The 18,434-nt window shown below is 55.6% G+C and overlaps 2 protein-coding genes and 1 long non-coding RNA gene across 5 annotated transcripts; 1 reads left to right on the forward strand and 2 right to left on the reverse strand.

Moving 5' to 3' along the window:
* Positions 1 to 32: 32 nt before the first annotated feature.
* Positions 33 to 13,815, forward strand: TTC16 (tetratricopeptide repeat domain 16). 2 transcript variants are annotated; one of them, XM_054726718.1, is made up of 14 exons: positions 33 to 114; positions 831 to 976; positions 1,279 to 1,369; positions 1,512 to 1,655; positions 2,760 to 2,860; positions 3,422 to 3,551; positions 5,616 to 5,830; positions 6,421 to 6,665; positions 6,934 to 7,075; positions 8,792 to 8,957; positions 9,489 to 9,631; positions 9,788 to 9,953; positions 11,817 to 11,883; positions 12,888 to 13,815. In XM_054726718.1, exons 1-14 carry the CDS (start codon positions 97 to 99, stop codon positions 13,658 to 13,660), a joined length of 2,547 nt encoding a protein of 848 aa, XP_054582693.1. In that variant the 5' UTR covers positions 33 to 96; the 3' UTR covers positions 13,661 to 13,815. The 2 variants fall into 2 exon arrangements, with proteins under 2 accessions (XP_054582693.1, XP_054582694.1); XM_054726719.1 differs by having other exon boundaries at positions 11,823 to 11,883.
* On the reverse strand, positions 4,716 to 6,497 carry LOC129151557 (uncharacterized). The gene is made up of 3 exons (XR_008558207.1): positions 6,434 to 6,497; positions 6,107 to 6,219; positions 4,716 to 5,515 (listed from the first exon to the last, which is right to left on the reverse strand). It is a non-coding gene; the product is annotated as an uncharacterized LOC129151557 (long non-coding RNA).
* On the reverse strand, positions 13,748 to 18,002 carry TOR2A (torsin family 2 member A). Of its 2 annotated transcripts, none has more exons than XM_008152609.3 (5): positions 17,800 to 18,002; positions 16,980 to 17,245; positions 15,562 to 15,737; positions 14,771 to 14,898; positions 13,748 to 14,510 (listed from the first exon to the last, which is right to left on the reverse strand). In XM_008152609.3, exons 1-5 carry the CDS (start codon positions 17,957 to 17,959, stop codon positions 14,266 to 14,268), a joined length of 975 nt encoding a protein of 324 aa, XP_008150831.2. In that variant the 5' UTR covers positions 17,960 to 18,002; the 3' UTR covers positions 13,748 to 14,265. The 2 variants fall into 2 exon arrangements, with proteins under 2 accessions (XP_008150831.2, XP_054582695.1); XM_054726720.1 differs by lacking the exon at positions 17,800 to 18,002 and adding an exon at positions 17,679 to 17,758.
* Between the last annotated feature and the right edge of the window lie 432 nt (positions 18,003 to 18,434).

Here is an 18,434-nt window from a genome sequence, read left to right on the forward strand (position 1 = left end):
GCCTGTGGGCGTCGTGGAGATGGTGCCTAGCAACGTGGAGGGAGAGGGCATAGAGGGAGCCAACTCAGTTCCACAGGCCTCCCAGGGAGGGACCTCATGGCAGACTCCAAAGAGGTGCGGGAGAATCAAAGCAAAGGCAGAGGTCGGGAGAGCAGAGACCAAGGCTGAGTTCGCAGGGAAGATTTAAGAGTACGGGAGAGGCAGGATCGGTTGTGCAATTCAAGAAAGTGCCAGGTCGCAGTGCGGAGAACAGGAGTGTGGCCGGTGGGAAGGTCCGAGGGGTGGCCGATGCTGGCGTCCTGGCTGTGATGGCATGGGCCCAGAGGAGAGGGTGAGAGAAGAGGAGGAACTAGGAGGTCGTGAGGAAGTGGGGCAGACAGGACTTGAGGACTGATGATGGGACATAGGGCTCTGGCTTCAGAGAAGGTGGACTCCCCGAGGTGGGAGAGCTAGAGCAGAAGTCAGGTGCGGTGGTCCGTTGGGCCTGCTGGGCACAAGGATCACACGGCAGCTTGGGGCAGGGCCTGGGCTGGAGGCATTAGTCTTGGGTACAGCTGGAGGTGAGTGAGGAGGGGGACCAGGAGGAGAGCTGAGGACAGTATGCGTATGAGAATCCTAAACCCTGACCTTGACCATAGGAAAGGGAGAGAGGCGGGCCTGGAGAGAGAGGTTAGAACACTCCTCAGAGGCTGGGGTGCCACCCAGGTTTTGCCTCCTACCAGGCCTCACTCCCACCTCTCCTCCATCCGGTAAAACACCTGAGAAGCGTGTATAAGTGGAGTGGGGGTCATCTCCGAGGCCTGCTCCAGCTTGCTGTCCATTGGTTCTAGGAGTTTCCGGAGCCAAAGCCATGGGTGAATCCACTCCCAAGGGAGACCATACATCGCATCTTTGGGACCAGCCAGGCGTTCCGAAGCTTTGATGAAATAAGACCAACACTCTCTGGGTTAACAGTTCCTCTCAAAGTCAGGGAGTAGTGAGTGACTACCTTGTCCCAAGGTCCCTGGTTTCTAATCTGCACAGTAATTGACATGCTGTGCAGCTTTGGGCCAGTTCCTCTCCCTCCCTGGGCTCCACTGAACACAACTGTGTAATAGGGCTCATCTGCCTCAGTGAATCAAAGGCCGCTACTGGCCTGGATGAGCTCCAAGAATCTCTGTCTACTCTTCTGGTCTCTCCACCCAAGGGCCTCCCACCCACTTGCACAGTCCCAGCTGTATGCCCTTGGGCTGGTCAAAGTCAGGGCCACCTCTCTGCCTGTGCCCCTTGCCCCCACAGCTACCACCGAGGCCACTGGTGCTTGGAGCGAGAAGACTGGGAAACAGCTGTGTTGTTCTTCTCCCGTGCCATCCACCTGGACCCCCAGCTGGTGAGGGGGAGGGTTTTGGGGGCCACCCCCAGTCTGTAGCACACACTTCCCCCTCACTGCCATGCCTTCCCGGTCCCTGGTCTCAGGGCCACCAAGTCCCTGCTGGTAACTGAGCGTCAATCCTGAGTCCCCTCTCCCTCAGGTCGACTTCTACGCCTTAAGAGCCGAAGCCTACATCCAGCTCTGCGACTACTCCTCGGCTGTCCAGAACCTGCGGAGGGCCCACTCCTTCCAGCCCGATAACACCCAGTTCCTGAAGCGCCTCACCTTGGTGCTTTACCTGCAGGTGCCTGCGGGCGCTCAGGCCCACGCAAGGCGCACACCTCCCACCCAGGCCCGCTGGCCCTCCCCCCAGCCACGGGGGCTCTCCTTGCTCCTGGGACTAGTTCTGACTTCCTGGGGAGTTCCCTGGCCCTGTGTCTGTTCCCCACCTGCTGCCCCTCTCAGGACCTCTCCCGCCTCCCAAGTAGGCTCACCACTAGGGCTGGTAAAGTTTAGTAACATTGTCCAACAGAACGCTCTGCAGTAATGACAATGACCCACTCGGCACTGTACAATCCGGTAGCCATTCGCCACGGGGGACTGTTGAGCCCTTGAAATGTGGCAACTGTGACTGAGGAACTCATTTCTAAGCTGTATTTCTTTTAAGTTAAATTTATATAGCCACATGATGCTGGTGGCTATTGTATTGGACAAGCTGTATTTCTTTTAAATTAAATTTATATAGCCACATGATGCTGGTGGCTATTGTATTGGACAGTACAGACCTAGAATCTAGAGACTCTAAGCACTTAAAAGGTAATACCAGCCCCATTTGCATTTTTTTAAAAAAACACACCAATATTAAACCATAAATACCAACAAAGTCCTATTTTTTTTTCCATTTTGACAACTTGGATATCTTTTAATGTCACTAATTATTCAATTCTTGAAACATCTGGGCTACCCAAACCACATACTTCGTCTGTCTGTTAGGGTCCCGAGTCCAGTGCTAACACTTCCTGTGTGACCTTGGGGAAGTGACGTCACCTCTCTGAGCCTCAGCTCTTTCATCGGAAAGGGGGCTGCTACTTAGTACCAGTGAGATTGTACGTTCAGGTTCTTAACACGGGGCTCGGAGCCTGTTACTGTTGGCTCTGCTGCTCTTGCTCGCCTCTCACATTTGCTCTATTTCTCTTTGTTGCTGTGTCTCTGTAGTGCTGGCTGTCTCTCCCTAGCTCTGTATCTCTTTCCATCTCCGTGTCTCTGACTCTTAAAGACTCTCCAGATCTAGAGAGCTCTGAGCCTCTCTCTCGTCTCTCTCCTCTCCCACCCCCATGTTGCCTACCCCTCTCATGAGTGCTGCTGGGCCGGGGATGCACGCAGAAGAGACTGTCCCTCGTGTCCCCAGGGCCAGTGCCTGTTTGAGCAATGTGCCTTCCTGGATGCCCTGAATGTCTTCTCGCAAGCCTTCGAGCTCCAGCCTGAGAAACCCAGCTTCCGTTACCGATGGTGAGTGGCCCACTTGTGTCCTTGCCAGCCCTGGCTCTCCAGTAGCCCCTTCCGGGCCTCTAGCACAGCTATTTCCAGCCGGTGTGCCATAAGAATCTTTAAAACATGCAATACCCGAGTATTTAGTCAGGGGCACTGACCTCTTTTCCCTGAGGTTGTCAAACTTAAAAAATGACAACAGCCAACACAAAAATAGCCTTCCAGCCTGGCTGGCGTGACTCAGTGGTTGAGTGTCAATCTATGAACCAGAAGGTCACGGTTCGATTCCAGGTCGGGGCACATGCCTGGGTTGCAGGCTCCATCCCCAGCGTGGGGCGTGCAGGAGGCAGCCAATCAATAATCCTCTCTCATCATTGATGTTTCTATCTCCCTCTCCCTTCCTCTCTGAAATAAAAAATAAAAATATATTAAAAATAAAAGAATAGCCTTCCAGTGAGAACAAATCAAAATATATTGTTTGGTGTGCTGCAGAATTTTGGTCATTAGTTTATGTGTGCCATGAGCTGGAAAGGGTTGAAAATCGCTGCTCTGGTAGACAGCACCTCCGCCCTTTGTCCGCAGCATGGCCTGTCTCCTGGCCCTCAGACGATATAAGGACTGCCTCTTACTGGTCATCAAGGAGGTGAAGCATGGCACAACCAACGCTGACATCTACATCCTCCGAGCCAGGCTCTATAACTTCTTCGGGAAGGTAGAACGGGGAGGGTAGGGAGGGGGGGGCCCTTCCCCCAGCACATCCCAGCATTATAGGAGGCCGCCAGGCCAGCAGCCAGCAGCCACCTCCCCTCAGTGCAGTGGGGATACTGTCCTCTCCGGGCAGATGCCCAGTCAAGTATTATCCCATTGTCACTAAGCCCTGGCTCTGTGCCAGGCCTGCATTGGCCCCGGAAACCACAAGATAAGAGACTTATGCCACCACCGCCATCCAGAACTCACAGCCCAGGGAGACATCCCTAAGCAGATACTTAGGTGAAGAATGGCTTCATGAGTCTGAAACCATGAGCGATCCACTAGATAAAGAGGCCCTTCCTTCCTCCCTTCCTTCCTTCCTTCCTTCCTTCCTTCCTTCCTTCCTTCCTTCCTTCCTTCCTTCCTTTATTCGCCTCAGTAAACATTTTCTAAGCACCCCAGCTGCTGCACTCCATGGGCTGGGCATGGGGACAGATAGTACAGGGGACAACTTAGGGGCACGGGAGACGGAGTCACAAGGGAGGAGGGGAATTTAGTATGTGAGGGTATCAGGCAGAGCCTTGTGAACTCAGGATGACCTTGACTTCTTCCTGCGGACAATAGGAGCCTCAAAAGGGTGTTCCCTGGGGCAGTGGGCTTTAGAAAGATCCTTCTGGCTGCCAGAGGGAGTGTGGGCTGCAGGGGGCAAGTCTGGAGACCAGGAGCCTGGAGAGGAGGCTAGGTGCCATCCAGCAGAAGAGAAGGGGGCCAGGGGAAGGATGGGCAAGTAGGTATCAGTTCTACCATCCTTGGAAGTCAGGACCAGAGACTGGGGGAGTGCAAGAGGGAAGGAAGGATCCAGAACAATGGGCGGTGTTCTGGCTTGGCCTGGTGCCTCGGAGCTGGGAGGAGCTGGGACGCTCAGGAGGGGAAGGAACAGGGGTGGGTGGGGCATTCTGGGGGTGGTGGGAAATGTGAGCCTCCCTATGCTGAGGGCTGGGCTTCTGTGATCAACAGTGAGTCAGTGGGAGAGTCTCCTTCAAAGGTAGGAGACTAGTAATTATTGATGATTGTTGACTGTTGGAATTTTAGCCACGCCCACCACTTCAGCCCTTGCAATGCACATGCTAAGCTCTTTACTCATTTTTATCTTTCTTAAAATTGATTTGAGAGAGAGAGATTTGTTGTTCCATTTATTTATGCATTCATTGGTTGTTTCTTGTGTGTGCCCTAAATGGGGATCAAACCCACAAGTTTGGCGGATCAGGACTACGCTCTAACCAACTGATCTACCCCGCCAGGACCTACTCATGTTTATCTTAAAGGCTCACAATAACTGTTTCAGTAGATACAACCCCTTGTCCTCTTTTTACAGGTGAAGATACAGGTCCAGAGAGGCTGGGTGACTTGCTCAAGGTCACACAGCCAGTTCTCAGTAGCTATGCCCTTGAACCCAAGTCGGCCTACTTTGAAGTCCTGCCCCTAGCCTTTCCCATCTTTCCCCTCTCGACTTCCTGGTGTCCACTGTTTGCTCTGCTCACCCTTCCACCAATTACCTATAGGACAGGGGGTGCTTGCCAAAACTTTGTTGACTGACTGACAGACATGCTCATCTGGTAGAAGGTATTTGCTGGGAATGTTTTCTGCTCATGTCCAGGCCTGAATCTGTTCTTGGCCAGAGTTATGTTGGGCTTAAAGGTCAAGGGAGTCAGGGAGGAAAGGATAGGAATGCACAACAGTCACAATAAGGAGGCCACACCCTCCTCCCACCTCAAGTGAGTTTCGCAGAAGTCCTCCAAGGAGGCAGTCCTCCAATCCCATTCCATGGCAGAAACCGCCCAGGGTGACCCTCGCTCACCTGAGGTCACATCTGGAGGGGCCGGTAGGGATGAGATTTCCCCACAATGTTCCCCTCCTCTTCAAGGAGGCAGGACAGGTGGAACAGCAAAGCGGGCACTGAGGATGGGTGGCATGGTGCCAGCCGACCTGAGAAAGGCCCCTATAAGCCAGGAGGTCTGCCTCCCCCCACTGGACAGGGTAAGGCTCAGCTTGGCTGTGCCCCTGATGCTACCCCTGGCCCCTGCAGCCCCACCTCTGCTATCAAGACCTGCACAGCGCCTTGGTATTGGATCCCAAGCACCCACAGGCAAGGGTGCTGCTCAAGATGATGGTAGACCAGGCCCAGAAGTCCTACCGAGATGCCAGGATCCTAGCCGTGCAGGGCAAGCTGCAGCATGCAGTGCAGTGTGTGAACTGTGCCATCGACAACAACCCTCTGGACCCCAGCTTCTTCCTCTTCAGGTACTGGGTGGGGAGGTGCCAGGAGTAGGTCCAGCTGTGTGGTCCCAGGAGAGCTCTTGAATCTGTGTAGGCCTCAGTTCCCCCATCTAACTAATACTAATCTTTCCCTACTCCCCATTGGGATCAAGGCATCATGGGAGGTGGTCACTGCAGGCAGCAGCCTCGGTTAAGCAGGGACCCTGGACCCCCAGGCCTGCTGAGCGGGTCATGCTGGGAGAATCAGCCTGGCTCAGTGGACAAGGCCTGGGTGTGAATCTGACCCCGAGAAGGACTCACCACATGATTCAGGACCATTTAACTTCCTTGAGCCCCGGGCTTCCCATATGAGCAGTGGAGGTGAAACACCTGTCCGTGTACAGAAAGGCCGTAGCATGGAGGCTGGCGTGCCCCTGCTCCCAAAAAGGGAGAGGGAAGCTGTTTTTGAGAAAAAATGACTAGTGACTAAATCCAGGCCCCATAGGCCAAACCTCCTGAGGGTTGGGGGAGCCCCCACCCCCACCTCCGCGGGTCAAAAGGCCCAGAGCTTCAGCGGCTTGCCCAGCCACCCCCGGTCAGCGCCCTGCTCTGGCCCCCATGTCCCTTCCGCACAGGGGCACCCTGTACCGCCGGCTCCAGGAGTTTGACGCGGCGGTGGAGGACTTCCTGAAGGCGCTGGACATGATGACGGAGCACCAGGAGGACATGGTGCGGCAGGCGCAGCGCCAGCTCCTGCTGGCCTACAACGACTTCGCCGTGCACTGCTACATGCAGGGCGCCTACCAGGAGAGCGTGCTGCTGCTCAACAAGGTCCTCAAGGACGAGCAGCAGGAGAAAGGCCTCTACATCAACCGCGGCGGTGAGGGGGCGGCGGGGGCGCCGGAGGCCCCCCAGGGAGGGAGGGAGGGAGGGAGGGAGGGGGGAGAAGGAAAAGAGGAAACATTTAAGTCTCAGTGTCCCACGGACACACCTGGGGAAACGTTGCCTTCAAGAAACTGGCTACAGCCTGTCTCAGGGCCGCTCAGAAATCAGGCAGGTGTACCAGCCGCCAGTTTCAGGCCCGCCCTCGGGGGTGGGGGGTGGAGAAGGCTGAGCGAGGCTCCTGGACACCGGGGTTGGGGGCCCAGATTGCTTCTTCCAGTTGGGCTACCTGAACTTTGCCGAGGCGGACTACCAGGAGGCGCTGACGCTGAGCCCGCGGGACGAGGGCGCCAACCTGCGCATGGGCCTGCTGCAGGAGAAGATGGGCTTCTGCGAGCACCGGAGCAAGTGCGCCGGGGCCGGGGCGGGGCGGGGGCTGGGGCCGGGGCGGGGCGGGGCCGCGGCGGGGCGGGGGCTGGGGGCGGGGCCGCTGGGGGCGGGGCCGCGGCGGGGCGGGGCCAAGTGCTGGGGGCGGGGCCCGGGCTTGAAGCCGCCTGCTGGGATCCTTGGGTCAAGAAGCTCTCCCAGTTATGTCCCCTAAATATAGGTTTTAATTTCCACGTTTTTGCAAAAAAAAAAAATCTTTCACTGTTTTCCGAATATTATGGTAATTGTGCTTTTTATAGAAAACTTAAGGTTTCAATGATTTATAACTCAGAACATGGAAGTTCCTTATGTCTATCAACCTCCCAATGCCTCCCCACCCCATGAGTTTGGCAAAGATTCCTCCGGATTGTTTCCTATGCATGTATTAGCAGTTATTATCATTTTACAGAAGTGTTTTCATGCTAAATTGTGCTTTTTTACTTGCCATGGCATTAATATGGGACTATCTCATTCTCTTGTTACTGCTTGCCTAGTGTTCCATCCTGTGGAGGAGCCATAGAGGATCGATTGCCTTTTACTCATTTAGCTACTATACTGCTGATGAACATTTGGGCTGCTTTCCGTTTTTTCTATAGATAATGCAGTAATGAGCACCACACATATGTTTTCATGCACTCATACCAGTAACACTATAGCTAGATTGCTGGAAGTTAAATTGTTCGATAAAAGAGTGTGAAAATTTAACATTTTAAATAATGTCCAAATGTTCTCTAAAAACAGTGAACTAATATCAACTTTTCTCCCAGGAAAAGAATCTTGGTTTCCCAGACCTCCCTAGTGTGAGGTAGTAAGACTGTTTTTCAACTCTGCTAACCTAATAGGCAAAAATAAATAAATAAATATAAATAAAAATGCTCTTTCGCACTTGATCTTGCATGTTTAAGTCGCTAGTGCAGTGCAGCGTCTTCTATGTGTTTATTGGTCGTTATGTCCTGCCCAAGTCTTTTGCCCAATGACCTACTAAATTGCTCATTTAAAAAAAATTTTTTGTTAAAGGGTTCTTTGTGCCAATAAATTAAATTTAAAAAAACATTTAAAAATAGTTTTTTTGTAGGTTAGGAAAGTTAGCTTATCATCTGCCTTATATAGCAAAATATATATCCTATTTATTGCTTTCCTTTGTGGTGGTGGTGGCGTGTGTGTGCGTGTGTGCGTGTGTGTGTGTGTGTGTGTGTGTGCGCGCGCGCGCGCGCTTAATTTATTGATTTGAGAGAGAGAGAAACATCGATTTGTTGTCCTACTTATTTATGCATTCATTGGTTGATTCTTGTATGTGCCCTGACCAGGGATTGAACCGGCAATCTTGGCATAGTAAGTCGATGCTCTAACCAACTGAGCTACCCAGCCAGGGCTTCTTTGTGGTGTTTTTGCTACTCAGTAACTTAGGACTTAATCACAGCCAAATTAATTTTTTTACTTTTAGCTGCTGGGTGTATGGCATTCTCAGAAAGACCTTCCCTAATCGAAGATAAAAGAGTGCCCACTTATGGTGGGGTTTTATACTAGCATTTGAGTGTTGGGTCCATCAAGAGCGTAGCTGGTAGAAGGAGAGCGTGGGGCATGGTGGCGGGGAGCAGAGACCAGCCTGGTTTTCCCCACACTCCTCCGTGGGGCCGGAAGCTGCTATTTCCCCCCAGGTGGCTTCGCTCACTGCAGCCTGTGGCTGCTGTCTTGTAGACAATTCCAGAAGGCGGAGAGCCACTTCACGATGGCCATCCAGCACAGTCCCCAGGTGGCTCAGTACTACCTGCACCGTGCCAGGAGCCGGCAGCTCATCCAGAACATTTACGGGGCCCGCCAGGACGTTGCAACTGCCCTGCTCCTTGACCCTAAGCAACCGAAGGTGGGTTCCTCCTGGTGGCCAGGAGGGTGTCTGCAGAGTCAGTACTCCTGGCCTCCTAACGATACTCCCTGCCTGAAAAGAAACGTGGTTTCCTAGCAACTAGTACAAGCTGCTAATGCCAGAGCACTTACTGTGTGCCAGGCACTGTTCTAACCTCTTCAGCGCATCACTCTAACCCTCTCCAGCCCCTAGGAGACAGGTAACGTTATCACCCGCCAATTTATAGACCAAGAGGGTAAGGCTCAAAGAAGCCAGTTCCCTTGTCCCAGGTCACACAGCTTAGAGGTTAGACCCTGATCTGTCTGGCTCCAGAGTCTACGGCTAGCCACACCCCATCAGTGTTTCCTCTCTGAATAGTCCCTTTTTCATGGCCTCCTCACAGTTCTGGAGCAAAACAGCCCTTTAAAAACAACAATTTGTAAATGCTTCCCTCCTCAGCCCTGCAAAGGGACTCTGCAAGGGCAGGGCAGCATCAGACCACCGGCCCCTGCCCTGGCCCACACCTCGCTCTGCTCATCCCCTTTCCCGCAGCTGCTCTCGCTGATAACCAACCTCTTCCCCGGCATGTCAGTGGAGGAGGTGCTTGGCAGCCAGGTGGGCCTCCTGGCCAAGATGCAGCTGAGCCGGGTGCTAGAGAGCAGGCTGCAGAATAACATCCCTCAAGGCATCATGGGGTAAGCTCCTCGAGCAGGAGCCACAGGCCAGGAGCGGGAATGGTTGGGCTCAAGGCTCCTCTGGCCCCCGCTGCCTCCTCAAGCCTTTGTCCAGTCCTGGGGATGGTGGGAGGGGCAGGGGGACTTACCCAGTGCTCTGGGGCCGTGGCTGGGCAGGCAGCTCTATAAGCAAGAACTAGAGCGCCAGAAGGCCCGGACCCTGCAGCTTTCGTGGAAGAAGGAAAAGCTTTTGTGTGAGACCTCGCAGAAGCTGGACTCCACACCCCAGACCGTGCAGGAAGAGCCAAGACAGCCGGAAGAGGCCGTGGATGCCGAGGAGGAGGTGAGTGGGCCACAGCGGACCTGGAGCCCTTGACGTCTGGTGAAGTGCGCCGCAGGCCTGGCTCTGCCACCACTCAGCTGTCACTTGGGCTGGGACTTGCTGCTGTGCGATGCGGATGGTACCAGTCAGGGGTCCCCCTGGGGGCGTGCACAGGACATGGGCCCCTCAGGGAGAGGCCGCCTCAAACCTTGCCCACACTCACCTTCATGCATGCTGATGTGTGCACTGGCCACTCGTGCCAGAGTTTTCTTAATTCTTCAATTCCTTTCTAAAAACTTGTATTGAGCCTGGCTGGCATGGCTCGGTGGTTGAGTGTTGAACCAGGAAGTCACGGTTCGATTCCTGGTCAGGGCATTGCAGGCTCGATCCCCAGGGTGGGGCATGTAGGAGGCAGCCGATCAATGATTCTTTCTCATCATTGATGTTTCTATCTCTCTCTTTTTCCCTTCCTCTCTGAAATCATTATATATATAAATATATATATATATATATATATATATAGAACTTGTATTGAGTGTAACATAGGAAAGTATACAAATCATAAAGGAACTGTTTGATGAATTTTCACAAACTGAATGCACCCATGGCATCATTACCCAGACCAGGAGAGAACACTCCCAGCTCCCCAGAGGGCCCCAGGAGCCCCCTTCAAGGCCCCTCCCTCAGCCCAGCCCACCCACAAGGCTGTCCCGATCGCTCACACCGAAGATGAGCGTGCCTGGTATTCAGGGGACAGATCCGTGTGCCCTCCGGTCTCTGCTCCCTTCACTAAACCGCTTCCGTGAGATGCACCGGGCTGACTGCTCACTCTCATTGCCATGGTGAATCCCATCTACCCCACAATGTACCTACCCACCTACTGCTGTTGGACAGCACGCCAGCAGTGTCCCCAGGAAGCTCCACACAGGGGAAGTAAATGGGCTCCCCGAACCCCTTGCCATAAACGGAAAAGGCCAGCCTGCCTTCTTCCAGGTCCCATTAGAATACAAAATACAAAACTCCGGTGCCTGTGCCCCTGGCGTCACCGTGGGTTCCCCCCTCGGAGCTGTTAGCTGGTGCCTGTACATTAGTGCTGCTGGTGCCCCGTACCCCTGCCCAGCCCCCCTGGCCGCAGCTTCTCTCAGCTGATGCCTTGGGCAGGCTGCTTTGGTGCTCAGAGCCTCGGTTTCCTGGTCAATGAAATGGTATCAGCGGCAGTTTCCTCCCAGGCATGTGGGGAGGAGGAATGGGATACGGCATGCAAAGCGGGGGAAGCTCCTCAGTTCCTCACTGGCCATTGCCCAGGGCACAGCACTTTACAGTTTACAGAAGCCTGTGCAATACTTGAACTAATTTACATGCTGCAGATGGGGAAACTGAGGCCCGTGCAACCTCTTTTGTTGTTGTTGTTGTTAATCCTCACCTGAGGATTGATTTTTAGAGAATGGGAGGGAGGAGGAGTGACAGAGAGAGAGAAACATCCATGTGAGAGAAACACATCAATTGGTTGCCTCCTGCACGTGCCCCGACGAGGGCCTGGAATGAAGCCTGCCACCTAGGTACGTGCCCTTGACTGGAATTGAACCCAAGACCCTTCAGTCCACAGACCGACACTCTAACCACTGAGCAAACCCAGCCAGGGCCCATGCAGCCTCTTGAACACTGCCTTGCTCACAGCAGCATGCCTCTCTAGGCTGGCCACTCCCCCTCCTGTCCAACCTTAGCCTCTGCATGTCCCCACCCAGCCCTAACCTGGGACCCCTAAGCAGCTCCAAGCTCAAGGGAACCGTCACTGGAGGTCCCAACGCCTGCAGGCCTACCGGACGGAGCTCAGCCCTGGCCGGGGCTGCCTGCACCCACTGCCTAGCCCGTGTCTTGCCCTAGGAGCAGCCGGAGCAGTCCCGGTCCGCCAGCTACCTGGACCAGACCTCGTCAGGCTCCATGTCAGCCTGTAAGTCCCCGGGGCCCCTTCCAGTCCTGAGGGAGCCAGAGCAGCAGAGTGACAGAGGTCCGGGGTCAGACTCCCTGGCCTGGGGAGAACGGGGGCTCTGCTGCTTGCAGCTGTGCGGCTAGAGCAGGAGTAGATTCCCAACTTTGCAGGGGGCGTGCTGAGCCCTCGGGGAGGCGATGCCCGCATAGGCCCGGAGCAGCCTTCACTGCGGGCACTTCACAGAGGCTGCCTGCTCCAGCCTCACGCCCCCTCGGGCCCTTTCTCTCTCTGCCCTCTTGCCTCTCCCTAAAATAAGCTCACATGTGCATGTCCAAGGGGCTTTTACCCCCAATTCTGCCGAGCACCAGCATGGAAGGGACAAGTCATATACCCAGGAATGCAGGTCCTATCAGAGTCCCAGGGGCAGGTGTGAGCAGTCCAGGGCTGGGACAGAAATAGCGGCGGCCAGCCCTGTCCTTCCATTCAGTGCAGTTCAATAAGCCATCGAGTCCCAGGCTGGGCTTTGCCACACACTGGTCACAGGCATGAGTAGCCCAGTCCCCGCCCCTGGGAGCTCTGGTCCTGGAGGGAAGAAGGCACGCAGATAAACGGGTAACCAGGACAGTGCAGATGTGCACTGGAGGGCTGTGGGTGCACTGAGCCCCCTTTGGGGACCAGTGGGGACTTCCAGGACCTGAAGGAGGAGTAGGGGCCAGTCAGGTATGAGAGGGTGGGGCAGGGCGAACTACAGGCTGTTGGTTGTGGCTGGAACGCAGAGGACGAGGAGCAGCCGGCACAATGGAGGCCAGAGATAGGCAAGTAGGACCCTCAGTATCTCCCCCTTCCCTTACAGCCCTGGCCCCCCTTCAGAGCGCAGGTTGCTGAGGAGGGCTGGGCTGGCAGGCCTTGCCCTTGGCCATGCAAGGCCTCAGGGATACAGGCCAGGGGGAGGCCTAGAACCCTCCTTTTCCTGGAACTGCCTAGGGAAGGTGGCCTGATGGGTGCTCTTGGCATACCCTTCCCAGTCAGGATCCGGTCTACCTCCGAGACGGAGACGTCCACCACCTGTCAGGAATACAGGAGCACCTCGGCCACCCCTGTGCTCACCTCCGATTCCTCCCTGCTGAGGACGCAGTCCTCAGACCTGGGAAACGACAAGGAAGACCTAAGCCCGAACGACAGTCCCATAAACAATAAGGCTTTCTGGAGCCAGAGCCAGGTGTTCAGCAAGGCCGAGGTCATGAGGAGCCAGAGCCAGAAGCCCACCAAGACCGAGGCCACCCAGGGCCCAAGGCAAAAGCCCACCAAGACCGAGGCCACCCAGGGCCCAAGGCAAAAGCCCACCAAGGCCGAGGCCACCCAGGGCCCAAGGCAAAAGCCCGCCAAGGCCGAGGCCACCCAGGGCCCAAGGCAAAAGCCCGCCAAGGCCGAGGCCACCCAGGGCCCAAGGCAAAAGCCCACCAAGGCCGAGGCCACCCAGGGCCCAAGGCAGAGGCTCAGGAAGACCAAGGTTGTTCACAGGCGGAGCCCCATCAAGGCTGAAGTCACCCAGGGCCGGACCAGGGGACTGATCCGAAGTTCCAGCAAGACCAAGACTGACTATGACCCGAGCTGGAGCCCCAACAACACTGAGGCCACCCAGGGCGAGGGCCAGTGGCTCGTCATGGCCAAGGTTCTCCAGAACTGGAACCCAAGCACAGAATCTAGCAAGACTGATGTCATCCAGGACCTGAGCCAGAACCCCAGCGAAATCCAGGCTAGCCAGAAGCCCAGCCCTGACAGTGTCACTTCTCTCTGAAGGGGCCCCTGAGCCCCTCACTTCTTGCTGGAGATGGGAGATATCCCACCACATTGGCATTCAGCAGTTAGACTGCTGACATTACTCTGACCTCGTGGCTAAGTTTATTGTATTTGTTCTCTTCTTTTACAAAATTAAAAACATTAAAAACCAGGCCCAAGTGGCAGCTTGAGTCCCTTCGTCCATGGGGACTGAGAAGTCTCAGCCCGGCTCACAATGCTGGGAGAGGGTGTGGGATATGGCGGCAGGGCGAGGGGTGAGGGGAAAGGCTGAGGAGGGAGGGAGCAGCCAGGAGCCACGGTCCCTGAGTTACAATTCACATGTAAGAAGGCTCAGGCTGCAGGGTGAGGTCGACTCACTGAGTTCTGGGGTGACCAGCACTTTCCCCCGGGGCAGGAAGCCAAGGCCAAGATGTCCTCAGGCCAGCGAAGAGGCCAGGGCCCACCTGACCCTCTGTCTCATGGCCTAGCCAACACTTCTCCTCGTCTTCAATTTGCGCTCGAGGTCCCACTCTCCAGGTCAGGACAAGGGTCCCTCTGCCAAAGGCCCCAGGGCTTTCCTGCGTGGCCTGGCCAGGCGGAGAGGGCAAGGATGCCACCTGAGAGTCAGAGGAAGAAGGCAATTCGGGAAGCCACAGTCTTGCAGCCATTGGAGGAAAAGAGCTGCTCGTCCTCAGGGAAGAAGGTGGTGCTGTCCAGCACGGCCTGGATAACCTCGTCCCGTGGCTCCAGGCCCAGCTGGGCCAGCTCGTTGAGCACGCAGTGCCGCACATGGTGCCGCTGGAGCGGTAGGAAGGGCACCAGGGCGTCCAGGAGATGCTCTTCCATGATGCCCGAGCGCCAGAAGCCGTCTGCGGAAGGGATAATAGGGAAAAGAAGCTGAGCTTCACAGAGCTGGGTTTCTACCCCCCAAAGGCCAGTGTAGTACACTGTTCTCAGCCACCTTCCGGGCAAAGGGCTCAGGGAGGTTCTGGGACAGCCAGGAGCTCAGAGCCTGGGCTGAGAAGTACCGGGTCAGTGGGCAGAGCATCAGATCCCAGCCCGATGGATCTGGGTGTGAAGCCCCACCCGCCGAAGCCCTCCCCAGGGAGGGGCTTCTGACCAAACTCACGGTGGGGGTTGTCCAGCACAGCCTGGGCGATGACCGGCTCGAGCTCCTGTAGGCTGATCTCCTCGCGGTCCCGGCGGCTGCGCCACGCCTCCAGTACCACCTGGTTGATCTGCTCACCACCAGTGTTGCTAAAACCATGGGGAGCCGGGCCGAGACTCAGGCAGTGGAGGTGGCCCTGCTTCCCACATGCCACCTAACACAACCTGAGCCTGGGGGCCCAGCTCAGTGCCAGCAGGAGCCAAACCCACCAAAACATTCCCAAGGAACCACTTCCCCTTTCCAGAGCGTGTCCACAACCATGACCCCTAGAAATTCCCCTCTAAGTGCCATGCACTTTTCAGTTTACAAAACACTTTTAAGACCCTCAACGGACTTCCCCTCACCCAGCTTCTAGGACAGGGGGGCGTTCACTTGGCCCTGCTGTTCAGAGAGGAGAGGGGAGCTCAGAGAGGTGAAGTAATCTGCCTGAGCAAACATAGCAAGGACTCTCGGAGGTGATCCTGGAACCCCAGTCTGTTTCTCCCGGGCCCGTGTCCTCCTGGCCACAAAAGTGGGGAACCTTGAGCTAGCAGCAGGGCTTTCACACAGAAACGAGGACCAAAAAGCCCGAGCCCGGAATGGGCTTCCAGATGGTCAACGGGGGAGTCAGCCACCTTGAAGGACACCATCAAGAGGGCGAGGGGCTTTGGGAAAGTTTGATTGGGCCCGGGGGGACAGTATTCTGCTGTGGGACCACAGACCAAGACTGGATAGCTGAGACCTCTAAGTGTCCCCGTCACAGCTGCACCCACCTGATGAAGATGAAGATGGCTTTTCGATAGTTGGTCCCATACACAACCCAGGAGGAGCCCAGGAAAGGCTGTAGGACCTCCATCAGGCCCGGGGTCAGCTTGTCCATCTCATCAAAGAGGAAGAGGGAGCGGCCACAAACAGTGAGGTTGCCCTGGATCCAGCTCTTAAGATCCTTCTGCAGGAGAGAGGCAGGAGTTTGAGGGGGACTGGAGAAACTCCCCCAGCCCCAGACTTCTTCCCAAGCAAGAATTAATCCCCTTCCCTGGAAGATATGGACTCACAGCGAGCACCAGTCCCTTAATGGGACTGATGGCAAAACTGTGGCCCTGAGAGGGGCAGAGTCTTTTCCCAGTTCAAACAGCAAGTGAGCAGGAGAACAGGGACTCAAACCCAGGCCCTGCACCTGCCTTCAGGGCTCCTTCCCTGACATCTACTGCTTTCTATAAAAGGGGAAGGCTCCTTCCTGCCCCATGAACTTTCTCAGCAGTTTTGTTGGGGTTTTTTTCCTTTCCATTTTTAAAAATATATTTTTACTGATTTCAGGGAGGAAGGAAGAGGGGGAGAGAGAGAGAGAGAGAGAAGCATCCATGATGAGAGAGAATCATGGGTCGGCTGCCTCCTGCAAGTCCCCCACTGGGGATTGAGCCCACAACCCCGGCACATGCCCTTGACCGGAATCAAACCTGGGACCTTTCAGTTTGCAGGCCGACACTCTATCCACTGAGATAAACCAGCTAGGGCAATGTTTTGTTTGTTTTTTTTAATTGATTTGAGAGAGAAAGGAAGGGAGAGGGAAAGAGATAGAGAGAAACATTGATCGGCTGCCTCCTGCACTGGGGATCAAACCCGCATAAGGCATGTGCCATGTCGGGGAATCTAACCAGTGACTTTTTGGTGCAAGGGAGGAGCTCAACCAACTAAGCCACACAAGCCAGGGCTCTCGGCAGTTGTGACAGTTAGCTCAGCCTGGAAAGCGCCTTGCAATCAATAACAACAATAATAATAGTAGTAAAAAATAATAGTAATAGTAGCAGCAATAAGAGCTTGTAGTTACTAAGTACTTACTCTGAGCCTCAAATTGGGGCTAAGTGCTTTACAGAGAGAAGATAATGCAGACTGGCAAAGGTAAGTGCTCAATAATTAATTTCTGTAATTCTATAATCTCATGCTCTTCAGAACAACCCTGGCAAGTAGATACCATTAATGCCTCACCCCCAAGAACTAAAGCGAGAACTCCCTGCCAGGTAGAATGGCATCATCCCAAGCTCTGTTCAGGATGGGTCCTGGGGGCTGGCTCCCACTGACTGTGTGGCCTACAGCAAGTGAATCTCCCTCTCTGGGCGTAGGACTCCCTCCCTTCCTAGGGTATGGCCTCCCTGATGCAGGGGGATGATGGTCCAGGATGCAACCAGCCTACCTTGTAGCGCTCCAAGTGGCTGGGATGGGGGAAGTGGATGACAGGGGAAAAGTGGTGCACATAGGGGCTGCGGAGGCCACCCCGGAAGAGGTAGTGTGCCAGCAGGGAGCTGACATAGGACTTGCCAGTGCCTGTCCAGCCGTGCAGGGAGAGGACCAGCGGCTTAGTGGGGGCCGGGTCCTGCACGAAGGCCTTCAATGCCTTCACCACCAGCGCCTTGGCCAAGTGCTGGCCTGCCAGGTGCTGGGCCAGGTCACACTCCAGACCTAGGGCCACAAGAAGGACAGTGTCAGAGTTGAGGACACGCTCCCGCCGGAAGAGGTTCAAGGGGGAAGTGATGTCTGGAACCCGGTCTAGGGATCCCTAAGGCCTGGGACGCTTTCACAAAGGAGCCCCCGCTGCAGTTGTCACCCTCAGGCCTAATTCAGCTTGGCAGCGCCCCCTCCAGGCCTACCTCTGAATTGTACTCAGCCCTCAGTGGGTGCCAGCGGTCAGCAGGGTCTGCCCCAGAACCCTCTGCCTATTCCCAAGGTAAGACTCTCCCTTGACGGCCATTCCCCTGTGGAGGCCTAACCCGGCCCCGCGGCCCCGCTGTCAAAGGCCTCCCTCCATCCTGGCAGGGCTCTGCCTGGGCCCAAACAAGCATCCCCAAACCTGGGCCCCAGGTCCCGGGCCCCAGGCTCTCCACACAGGACCCACTTCCGGCCCGGGCCGTCCAGGAGTCTGGGGTCCTTCCGGCCCTCGGTTCCACCCTCCCGGTCCAGTCCCGGAGTCCGTGGGGCCTCCGGTCGGGCCGCCCCGTCACTCTTCCGCTCCTCACCCTGGAAGTCAGGCTGGAAGTCACATTCGCAGAAGGTGCCGAAGCTGCAGCGCAATGAAGTCAAGTCCCAGGCGGCGGCCGCGACCGAGACCGACACCAGCCCGAGCAGCCCGAGGAGGCGCGAGCCCCACGGCCGGCGGCCACGCGAACCAGCCGCCATCCGGGTGAGGCCCGAGCTAGGTCCGGGGCGGCCAACCGCCTCTCCCGAGAACTACAGCTCCCGGCATGCATCGCTCCGCGGCTGCCACCTCCCGGGGCCTACAACTCCCAGCTCTCCTCTCGCCCCTCTCAAAGGCCCGCCCAGTCGTCCCGCTGCAGGACCGGAAGGTGACCTCCAGAGGGAGCCCGCGAACTGTTCAATTCGGGATGGAGGGCCGCGTTTCCATAACCATGGTAACTAGGGGACCATAGTAGTAGTTCCAAAAAAATAATAAGGAATTATGACCACAAGGGTAATGTGACAACTGTAGTGAAAACTTGTGCGGCACCTTACACTTTGTAAAGAGCCTTTTTCATGCTTTTAAAAAAATATGTTTTTGTTGATTGCAGAAAGGAGGGGAGAAGAGAGATAGAAACATCAATGATGAGAGAGAATTATTGATCAGCTGCCTCCTGCGAGCCCCACACTGGGGATC

This window comes from Eptesicus fuscus, chromosome 15 (genome assembly GCF_027574615.1).
Source record: "Eptesicus fuscus isolate TK198812 chromosome 15, DD_ASM_mEF_20220401, whole genome shotgun sequence".
Classification (NCBI taxonomy): domain Eukaryota; kingdom Metazoa; phylum Chordata; class Mammalia; order Chiroptera; family Vespertilionidae; genus Eptesicus; species Eptesicus fuscus.